Source organism: Musca domestica, unplaced genomic scaffold (genome assembly GCF_030504385.1).
Source record: "Musca domestica strain aabys unplaced genomic scaffold, Musca_domestica.polishedcontigs.V.1.1 48, whole genome shotgun sequence".
In the NCBI taxonomy this organism is placed as follows: domain Eukaryota; kingdom Metazoa; phylum Arthropoda; class Insecta; order Diptera; family Muscidae; genus Musca; species Musca domestica.
In genome coordinates this window covers 178,167-190,184 of record NW_026712340.1, presented here as the reverse complement: position 1 = coordinate 190,184, position 12,018 = coordinate 178,167, and the positions used below count along the sequence as shown (strand labels likewise).

At 37.0% G+C, this 12,018-nt stretch overlaps 1 protein-coding gene across 1 annotated transcript; it reads right to left on the bottom strand.

Annotated features, from left to right (window-relative positions):
* Positions 1–11,222: 11,222 nt before the first annotated feature.
* Positions 11,223–11,636, bottom strand: LOC101895632 (uncharacterized). The gene is made up of 2 exons (XM_005191563.4): positions 11,373–11,636; positions 11,223–11,304 (listed from the first exon to the last, which is right to left on the bottom strand). Exons 1-2 carry the CDS (start codon positions 11,602–11,604, stop codon positions 11,234–11,236), a joined length of 303 nt encoding a protein of 100 aa, XP_005191620.2. The 5' UTR covers positions 11,605–11,636; the 3' UTR covers positions 11,223–11,233.
* Between the last annotated feature and the right edge of the window lie 382 nt (positions 11,637–12,018).

The window sequence follows — 12,018 nt, the reverse complement described above, 5'->3', positions numbered from 1 at the left end:
ATAGACAATCTTCTGTCATAGGCTGTAGCATCAATTACGAACTTCAAATACAAAATCTCAAACAATTTCGGTGTGTATTTTACCTAAACTCAAAAAATACCGAATATAGGGAGGTACTGATATATGTGGGACCTATACGAAGACCTGGACCTCCATAGACAATTTTCTGACACAGACTGTAGTTCCTATCACGAACTCTAAATACGTAATTTGAAACAATTCCGGTAAATAATGTCGTTAAAATCATCAAAATTCCGAATATCGGGAGGTACCATTATATGGGGGCTATACGAAGACGTGGACCTACACAGAAAGTTTTCTGTCATAGGCTGTAGTATCCATTTTGAACTTCAAATACCAAATTTTAAACAATTCCGGTGAATAATGCCGCTAAAATCATCAAAATACCGATTATAGGGAGGCACCGTTATATGGGGGCTATACGAAGACGTGGACCTGCACAGACAATTTTCTGACACAGACTGTAGTTCCTATCACGAACTCTAAATATGTAATTTGAAACAATTCCGGTAAATAATGTCGCTTAAATCACCAAAATACCTACTATAGGGAGGTACCGTTATACGGGGGCTATACGAAGACGTGGACCTGCACAGACAATTTTCTGTCATAGGCTGTGGTATCCATTACGAACTTCAAATACTAAATTTAAAATAGTTCCGGTAAATAATGTCGCTAAAATCATCAAAATACCGAATATCGGGAGGTCCCGTTATATGGGGGCTATACGAAGATGTGGACCTACATGGTCCATTTTCAATACCAAAAGTCCTGCAGACATAATACATATTTGAGTAAATGTTTATCAACTTACTTCATTTCGTTCGGAAGCTAGAGTGATTTCCACAGACGGACAGACGGACGGACATTGTTAAATCGACATAGAATTTTATGCTGATTAAGAATATATATACTTTGTGGGGTCTAAAATGTATATTTCGAGGTGTTACAAACGGAATGACAAACATAATATACCCTCCATACTATGGTTGAGGGTGTAAAGAAACAGGTTACAAATTTCAGTCGGTGTTGCCGACAGTTGAATACGCTCAGCCAGTGTTTATTTATTAAAATATATTTTGACTTGCGTTATAAATATTCAGACTATTGACCCTTCAAGGGAGAGGTTTCGAAGGACTGAACCAATATTGTCCATTCGTATCAGACCTAAGTTTTATATAAATATTACTATTTCGACTGCTCTATTCGCTTTATGTAAGAAATGTAATAATTTTTGGAAAAAGTATTGAAATGTGTGTTAGGTACCAGATATTGAGCACCCAAGTATTCCACTTCATCTAATGCTAATTGAAATATTAAGATGTGCAAAATAGAATATTTAAAATTTATTTTCAATTTTATGACAGTAATTGGTAATCAAATTTTCCACTTTTTGTGAGGGAGGTACCGGAAGGACTTAGCCAAAAAATTCCATATTCACATCAGACCTCTGGTTTGGGGTGAACTAAACCTAGTTAGAAGAGATTCTTTAAATATTGAAGATTGTCTTCCCTACCATCCTCACAAATGAATATTGGGATGTGTGAAGTTTGAAGAGAGTCTGATGTTTATTTAACATTTTATGATAGTTTTAGGTTATTTAAAATGTTGACCCTTTGTGGGGCGGAACACAAGGAGTGGACCGATATATTTAATCTTCACACCAGATCTTGTGTTGGTAAGAATATTGAGATGTACGCAATTTGATGAGAATCGGATGCTTATATCGGATTTTATGAGAGACAGAATTATTGAAAATTTCGGACCGTTGTTGGGAAGGTACCAGAAAGAATAAGCCAAAATCTACCATCTTTACAACAGATCTTGTGTTGATAGAAATATTGAAATGAGCCGAGTTTAAAATGAATGATCATTTCGCTTTTTACAAGCTTCGTGGCTATTCAAAATTTTGACCCGTTGTGGGGGAGGTGCCCGAAAAATTGGGCCAATATATCCAATTTTCACACCAAATCATATATTGAATAAAATTAGGTTGTGTGAAATTTGAAGACAATCAGACTCTTATTTCCCAAATTATGAGAGTTGTAATTATTTCAATATTTAACCTTTTTTTGGGTGGGAGAGCGACTTGATTGAGTGGACATAAAATCCCGATTAAAAAATATTGTACAAAAAATTAACTATGAATCTCAGAATTAATCATATGCCTAGGATACATACTATTTAAGAAAATTTGAGGTAATGTTACCAATTTGACGAACAATATACTTGAAATCGAACTAAGATATATGTGGAAGCTATATCCGAATCTGAACCGATCTCGATAAAATTTGGCAGAAATATTTCTGAACTGTATCTGATATCTGGGACCAAACATAACTGTTGCGAAGTGCATATTACTACGAAAATATATGTGGGAGCTATATCTAAATCTTAGTCGATATTCAGAACTGAACCGGGCCGTGTATGCTAAAATTCATTTGATTCGGAGTTATATTATTGATTTGGTTTATATAAAATTATTATTATATAATAATAAATATAAAATATAATAATAATAATATAAAATCGAACGCACTATGTATGGGAGCTGATCCCATTATTACCAATTTCAATAGTGTTCGTCATTGGGCCTAACAAATGATTTGTGGAAAATTTCATGTTAATTAGGCAATAAACACGACCTGTACTGTACGGATGGACAAGTATAAATGTGATTCTATGAAGATCATCAAAAGCATAGAAGTTTCCTGCTGCAAGTTACAAAAACACGTTATCTTGTTTAATACTTAAAACATATGCTAATATTTATAGCAGAATATCAGTGTGCCCCTGAAGATAATTTTTTATACCCTCCACCATAGTATGGAGGGTATATTCAGTTTGTCATTCCGTTTGGAACACCTCGAAATATACATTCTAGACCCCACAAAGTGTATATATTCTTTATCAGCATAAAATTCTATGTCGATTTAACAATGTCCGTCCGTCTATCCGTCTGTCCGAAATCACTCTAGCTTACGAACGAAATGAAGTAGGTTTATAACATTTTACACAAATGTATTATTCCTGCAGGATTTTTGGTATTGAAAATGGGCCAAACGGTACCCCCAATATTCAGTATTTTGATGATTTTAGAAGTTGAAGTTCGTAATGGATACTACATTCTAAGACAGAAAATGAGCCATGTCTACGTCTTCGTATAGCCCCCATATAACGGCACCCCCCGATATTGGATATTTTGATGATTTTAGAGACATTATTTACCGGAATTGTTTCAAATTTCACATTTTAAGTTCGTAATGGATACTACAGCCTAAGACAGAAAATTGTCTGTGCAGGTCCACGTCTTCGTATAGCCCCCATATAACGGCACCCCCGATATTGGATATTTTGATGATTTTAGAGACATTATTTACCGGAATTGTTTCAAATTTCGCATTTGAAGTTCGTAATGGGTACTACAGTCTGTAACAGAAAATTGTATGCACAGGTCCACGTTTTATAACCCCCATAGTACCTCGCTATATTCGGTATTTTTATGATTTTAGCTACATTATAAACTGATTTTTTTCTCAAGTTTCGCATTTGAATATTGTAATAGCTTGTGACAAAACTCGGCTATGCAGGTCCACGTCGTCGTATAGACCTTAACAGAATTTTTAACGTAGTTTTTTTTTTTTTTTTTTGAAATTGCCAAATTTGTACCAAATGGTGTAGGGTATTTAAAGTTCGGCCCGGCCGAACTTACTGCTTTTTTACTTGCTTTTATTTAGTCTACTCATTAGCAAATAACTATTTTTCTAGATTGAATCAAAAAAGTCAAAATTGCAATAGATTTTATTGCTTTCAAATGAGAAACCCAATTAGTGATCTCTAAACTAAGTATATCGATACTAATGCTCCATTACAAAAACTCCACGATATGTGGTACATGTGTATATGTTTCACCTGGTTGCTAAGATATTTTCATCCAGTCAAAGATATCTCTGACTTTTCTCTACAACAAAAGCTGTTAAAGAAAAACTCGTATTCTATAAAACAAACAACGGTTTATGATAAAGAATGTAATAGGAAACAGAAAATCTCCACAAATCTCACTGAGATATCTAATGAATGAAAAAATCTCTTAAATGATAATTGCATAACATATCTGGAAAATCAAAAGAAAACGATCTTGAAATGTGAAATGTGTACGAAGATAAAACAAATAAAAGAAGTACAACTTGCTCTGTAACCAAATCCAAGGCAACTTAGAAAGACTCGAGAAGAAATTATGTGAAGACACGTCCACACATCTCACAACGTCACTTCGGAGACATCGTACGAATGCGAATAACAATGTCAAGCAACAGCGCGCATATTTAAATGGATATATGATTTTTTTTATATTTTTTTAAGTATAATTAGAAGTTTCTCAAATTGTGTAGAAATGCCAGGGATGTACAATTCTAAGTACTAAGTATTTTATAGAACACCTAATTATAGTCCTTTAGGATGTGTATTTAAAGCCTTTATAGGCCGTCTGAAGACACGCTTTATAACCGAGCTCTCAATGTCGTCATTATAGACCAGCTGAAGGTCGTCTTTATAGACTAGCCGTATAACATGGTTTTCTCGTCGGCTGAGGTAAGCTCATCTGTACCAGGGGTCTCCATAAGGACCCACTAAACCTTATAGAATAATAAGACTAGTTTTCTCCCTTTTCTGGGGGGAAAAACCGTTGTTTTATTCATCTTTAATGCTAAATTACAATATACTCGTGTTGAAATAAGATAAGATAAATATCGAATGTAGGATGGCAAAAGGACTTCGAAGGTATTCGTAAATTCAAAGTAATGATGTTTAGTTGATGATTCGGAATTCGATGTTTACTCGCCAGAGGGTGTAAGACTCGAGTACTCGGGTGGTCGATGTGAAGGGTGATTAGTCAACGATTTGGAGGCGATCGGATACTCGGGGATGGCCGTCGGAAGCTAACTGGTGAGAAAGATCGGGAATTACCATGTTGCATTCAGGTGACGCTTGCGTTGAAAATTTGAAGGTGTTAGGGAACTTGTGGTCGTCGGTTGTGGAAGGTTTGGCTGTTTTCAGGAATTACGATGTTGGTGCTCGGGTGCCGCGGGATGTTGACGATTGAAAGGTAATTGGCTGTGGTCGTTTGGGATGTTGTTGATGTAGAGTTATTCGGAAACTCCATCGAGTTGTGAACAATCGAGATTTGCTAAGTAGATGGTTGCGATGTGGACGTACAGGGCTTCGGAGGCAGATTGGCGATCTATGGTATAGAAGCTAGAAATTCACAGGGGAGATCCTCGGGAACATATCCCCAGATCTTGGTAGGTGGAGTAAGATTCGTTCGGTATCTTGTTGGGGCTGGATTCGGCAACCGATCGTCTTCGTAGATTTGTCGGGACTTGTTGGGTTCGGTAGCACGGGTTTTGTAATTCGGTCGTCTACAGGGGCGAGGTAACTAGTCTAGCTACGTTTTATAACTACGTCTACTCCACTACCAATGTTTGACTATAGTACGGAAACAAGAGCCGAAACTTCTGAGGAACATCGAGCCGAAACTAATGTGGAACAGCGAGCCGAAGCTCCTGCGGAACAGCCAGCCGAAGCTCCTGCGGAACAGCCAGCCGAAATTCCTGCGGAACAACGAGCCAAAGCTCCTTCGGAAAAGCGAGCCGAATCTCCTGCGAAACAGCAAGTCGAAGCTCCTGCGGAACAGCGAGTCGAAGTTCCTGTTTAACAGCGACCCGAAGCTTCTTTGTTGTTCAGTGTGCAATAGGTGCGGTTGTTTGTGCGTACTAATGTACGTGATAAAATCATCTCGTTACCCGATCGTCTTTATAGACAAGCCGAAGGTAGTCTCTCAAGGTTGTCTTCATAGACGATCTCTCAAGGTAGTCTTCATAGACGAGCTTTCAGGGTCGTCTTTATAGACGAGCTCTCAAGGTTGTCTTCATAGACGATCTCTCAAGGTCCTCTTCATGGACGAGCTCTCAAGGTCGTCTTCATAGAAGACCTCTCAATGTCGTCTTTATAGAAGAGCCCTCAATGTCGTCTTCATAGAAGAGCCCTCAATGTCGTCTTCATAGAACAGCTTTCAAGGTCATCTTTATAGCCCTCAAGGTCTTTAAAGACGAGGTCTCAAGGTCGTCTCCATAGACGAGATCTCAAGGTCTTTTTTATAGCCCTCAAGGTCTTTAAAGACGAGCCGAAGGTCGTCTCCATAGACGAACTCTCTAGGTCATCTTTATAGCCCTCAAGGTCGTCTTTAAAGATGACCCCTCAAAGTCTTCTTCATAGGTGAGCTCCTAAAGTCTCTCCAAACGAACTTAAGGTCGTCTGCCTCTCCAGACGAATTGAAGGCTGTTTGCCTCTCCAGACAAACTGAAGGCTTCCGCCCCTCTTTTTTAACTCAACCTAATTAGGAGAGAACAATACCATTACTTATGCACCTTTAACTTCTCAGCCTGTACTCATACCCATCCCTGTGCGGCTGAGAAAATCCATTAAATCTAAATGAAATGACATTTACTTTGTGGTCATTAGAAGCCACCGCGTAACGATAACCAAGAGACAATTATAAAATTATAATTGACACGCTAGACTTACGCTGAGACGTTGCCTGGTAGCTAGACACATTTTAACGCCAAAAGAATAACTAATCCAAGAAATTGTGGAGGAGTGGGAAATGTGTTCTTCTATTTTTTTAGGTAAAGAAAAACACCATTTAAAACAAGAACATTAGGTTTTATTAGATTTACGTATGTACGGTTGTGTTTTGTTTTATGACTTCTAACTAAATTATAGACCGAACTAAACAAACTGTGAAGACGTTGAAAATGTTGATGATCTGGGCAATGTTTGTTGTTCATCATCATGACGATGATGGATGATGATGTTGAGGGGTATGGCAAAGAAGGCTGACTACCTTATCTTGTGGTGGCTATCTACGGAGTCATTGTTTTGTGACTTCATGGAGTTGTTGAACCCATTTTTTGGGCGGTAAGTTGAATTACATTTTTTGGAAAAAAAAGTAACAGCGAAGTTAGTTGGCCATAGAAAATAGAATTATTAATTATATTACATGGTTTATGAGTATGGGGTCTCTTTTAGTTATTTTCATATTTAATAGAGCTGAGAAAATCATAAAATTATTTAATCTAAATTTTAATGTAAAACGGCTGTGAAATGGCCAAATGAGGTTTTAAATAGAAGCTTAACAAATATTTTTACATCGGTAATAAAAATAATAAGGTAAAAAAAATTAAAAAAAAAAACTAGTAAAAAAGAAGCTAAGTTCGGCCAGGCCAAACTTTTAATACCTTCCACCTTTTGAAAGGAACTTAAAAATTAAAAAAAAAACTTCGAAAACTACTACTTACATGAAAACCGTTATATGGGGACTATACGAAGACGTAGACTTGCTTACGAAATGTTCGTAAAATCATAAATATGTCGACTATCGGGACCGTTATATGAGGGCTATACGGAAACGTAGACCTGCATACAAGCATATTTGTCATAGGCTGTAGTACCCATTACTAACTTCAAATTCGAAATTTTAAATAATTCCGGTAAATAATACCGAATATCGGGAGCTACCGTCATATGGGGGCTATACGAAAACGTGGACCGACATGGCCATTTACGAACCTAATCTGCCTGCTGATAAACTATGCATGTATGCCAAATTTTAGCCTTCTATTTCAATTTGTTCGAAAGATAGCGTGATTACAACAAGAATACATACTTTGTAGGGTCTATTATAAACGTTTAGAGGCGTCCACGTTCTAATATATAACGGTACCTCCCAATGTTCGGTATTTTGATGATTTTCGCTACATTTTTCCATGGATTTGTCTAAATATACAAAATTTCTCGATTTCAGGTCTATCCTTTCATCCAATACTGAATATAGTCCAATTTAGTAGCTCTCGAACAAATATAGGATGCATATCCAAACTTACCTTCATATTTTAATCCCAGATACCAACAAAGGCTTCCATATCATTGTTCGGGATTCCAGCTCTATCCCTTCACCCAATACCCAATTTAGTACCACTTGATACTTTTCGAACAAAAATCGAACGCACTTCCAAACCCTCCTCCAAACCCCAAACACATACACCATTAGTAGCTTAAATATCTTATTTCAGAATGCTATCTCTATCCCTTCTCCCCATTCCAAATAAAGTACCATTCAGTATTTTTCGTACAATTATAGTACATATTTCCGAAACCACCTCCATGTGTTCCGGCAACACGTGAACAGCGACCCTTTTACCGAAATTTCAAGTTTCAAACACTATCTGTTCAATCAATACCAAATTGTACCAATTACAGGGTGAGATGAAAGAACTGCAACCAACTTCAGACTGCTGTCATTTCTAAGCCACTCGTCCGACAGCTCTTAAAATTATTCCAGTGACAGCTCATTATATTGTTTACAAGCGTACAAAAGCATTTTGGAGAGAATTCTCGAGAAAAAAGTTATTCGTGATGGAATTCAAGCGTGATTTCTTTGCATTTGGCTGGAAAACCACAAGTAGGTATCGTTAAAGCACTCCAGCATTTAAATGTGAATAAATCTTCTGTGTCTCGTACCATCGCTAGTTACTGTGATACTGGTAGCGCAGCCCGACGTCAAAGAAGTGGACGGAAGAAAATAGCAAAATCAGCAGAAATGGTTCGAAAAGTAAAGAAGCGACTTGATCGAAATCCGCGTCGCAGTGTCCGAAAAATGGCTCGTGAGCTGAACATATCGCAATATTCCATTCGGCAAATATTAAAAAATGATTTGAAATTCCAAAAAAAGGGGCAAGAACTTACACCGCAACTGAAAGAAAATAGTCTCAAAAGAGCTTCGCTTGGCCGAAAGTGGTGAACTTCCGAATTTGGTTTTTTCCGATAAAACATTCGTTGACCAGCAGTTTGTAAATAACCAAAATGGTCGTGTTTACTTGCCAAAGAGCTCAGCTGGAAATGTGCACTTTCGTTGGCCAACCGAACTCAAGCGCCGGGCATGGTGATTGTGTGGGCCGTCATAACAGCCGATGGACGCTCCCCGCTCGTATTAATCATCATCAGAATAAATGCCGAATATTATCTGGACGGTGTATTAAAGCCTTGGGCACGCAAACATTTTTGCCGCAGACCTTGGACATTCCAACAGGACTCAGCACCATCGCACTTAACACGCGCCAACCAAGAATATTTACAAAATAAGGTTCCTCGATTCATTTCCAGTGCACAATGTCCACCAAAATTTCCAGATACAAATACGTTGGACTATTGGGTCTTCAGTATTTTCGAAAGCAATGTTGGCACTAAAAAATACCAAAGTATCGATCATCTCAAGCAAGCGCTTTGCCGGGAATGGGGAAAAAAACCGCAGAAAAACATTCGGGCAGAGTGTGACGGTTTCGTTAACCATTTTAAGGCCATAGTTCGCGTCAAAGGTGAACAATTCGAACAAATCTAAACGTATTCTAAAAATTTGATGATATTTCCAACAAAATTTAAAATAAAATTTAAAAAAATGTAAAAATTATAGCGTTTGCCTTTGTTGCAGTTATTTTTATCTCACCCTGCATAGTTATATATAGTACTTTTCGTGTATTTCTTGTACTTTTTTCTTAAAATATTTTTCGCAGGTCAACCACCAGCTGGGACCCCAATACAAAATTTTTGCATCTCCGGCTTCATTCGTCCACCCTAAAGCAAACTTTTTCCAATTTAGTACCGTTTAGTACAGTTCTCACATTTAGTATTTAGTACACATTTCCAAAACTACCTTCACATATCAAACTTAGTTTCTAACCTTGATTCTCATACCAAATTTTTAGCTTTATCCATTCACATAATACCAAATGGTACCTTTTTAGAATTTTAGTACCATTTTAAGACTTTTCGTAACCAAAAATCCTTTGGTACATCTATCCTGCACTCCATCAGTGACTCTCATTCCAAATGTCATTCTAGCTCATTCTCTTTGTCCTATACAAAGTATTAAATTTTTAGTACATTTTTTATACCCTCCACCATTCTATGGAGGGTATATTAACTTTGTCATTCCATTTGTAACTCCTCGAAATATTCATAATAGACCCTACAAAGTATATATATTCGGGATCAGCGTAAAATTCTAAGAATATCTAGCGATCTCCGCCTGTCTGTCCGTCTGTCTATCTGTCTGTCCGTCTATCTGTCTGTCCGTCTGTCTATCTGTCTGTCCGTCTGTCTATCTGTCTGTCCGTCTGTCTATCTGTCTGTCCGTCTGTTGTAATCACGCTATCTTTCGAACGAATTGAGATAGAAGGCTAAAATTTTGCATGCATGGATAGTTTACAGTAACCAGATTAAGTTCGTAAATGGGCCATGTCGGTCCACGTTTTCGTATAGCTCCCATATAAGGGTACCACCCGATATTCCGTTATTTCATGATTTTAGCGACATTATTTACCGGAATTATTTAAAACTTCGTATTTGAAGTTCTATGACAAACATTTCTGTATGCAGGTCCAAGTTCTCGCATAGCTCCCATATACCTCCCGATATTCGGTATTTTGTTGATTTTAGCGACATTATTTACCGGAATCGTCTGAAATTTCGTACTGGAGGATGCTAATGAGTACTACAGCCTATGCCAAAAAAATTTGTATACAAGCTTCGAAAAGCCCCCATATAACGACACCTCCCCATATTCGGTAATGATTTCAGCAACATTATTCACCGGAATTGTTTAAAATTTTCTATTGGAAGATCCTAATGGGTACTACAACCTAAGACAGAAAATTGTCTGTGCAGGTTCACGTCTTCGGTACCTCCCTATACTCCGTATTTTTATGATTTTTGCGAGAACAAATTTCGTATTTGAAGTTCGTAATGGGCACTACAGCCTATGACAAAAAATTTCGTAAACATGCCCACGTCTTCGTATAGTCCCCATAAAACGGTTTTCAATTAAGTGTTACTTTTCGGAATTTTTTTTTGAAATTTTTGTCGACATGGTGGAGGGTATTAAAAGTTCGGGCCGGCCGAACTTACCTTCTTTTTTACTTATTACTTTTCGTATTCTTTTCATACGAATTTCCAAGAACCTTTCCAGACTGACCCTCGTGCAAAATTACAAGATTCTAGCTTTAGCCGTTTTTATGGGTATTGATTCTCGGTCAGTTTGTCAGTTATTTTACTACTCTTTTAAAAATTAAAACAAATCATTTTGCTCTGTTTTCATGGTTTATTTGTCTCTTAAAATTCGATTTTTATTTTTCAATTCTTTGACATGACTCTCAAGTTTTCGCAACTCATCTGAAAGTAGATGCAAAGAATATAAAGTGACCAATTGTGTAAAAATATAACATTTCGTTTCGTGTTACCATTATTTCCCGTAAATTTGTCATCAATTTTCATTATTACACCCAGTGATATTTCATAGAGATGCTCATCCTCCCCATTCAATTCTCTGCGGGAGCGACCTTGTCCATTGAGGCAATGGGGTATTAGACATTTCCTCAAACATATCCGAACATTGGCACGAAATTGTACATATGGTGTGTTGGGAAATTTAAAGGCACGAAATTTGGCTTGCAGGGTATTTGCGGGGGTCATTAGGAAGTTATCAAACAAATATGGATCTACTGTGCAGCTGAAAATAAGAATTGAATCTATATATATAAAAGAAAGTTGTGTTAGTTACTACGCTTATAACTTAAGAACCGCTGGACTGATTTTAACGATTCATACAAATTTGGAATTGTCTCCTGTCCGAAAGGGATAATATCCAAAAAAATCGCGTAAAAATGTGATTTATTAACATTTTCATTTTGACTTTTGAAATGTACAATAGTAATGTTTTATTTTGCATGATTTTTTTCCATTTTGACTTACTTTTTTCTAATGTACATGTGTGGTGTTTTTTATATTTTATTTTTGAATTTGAATATTAATACCAATTTATTTAATTGACTTGATTTCTTGAGAAATGAAATTGATGGCGGGTTACATGGAAGTGTAGTACTGAAT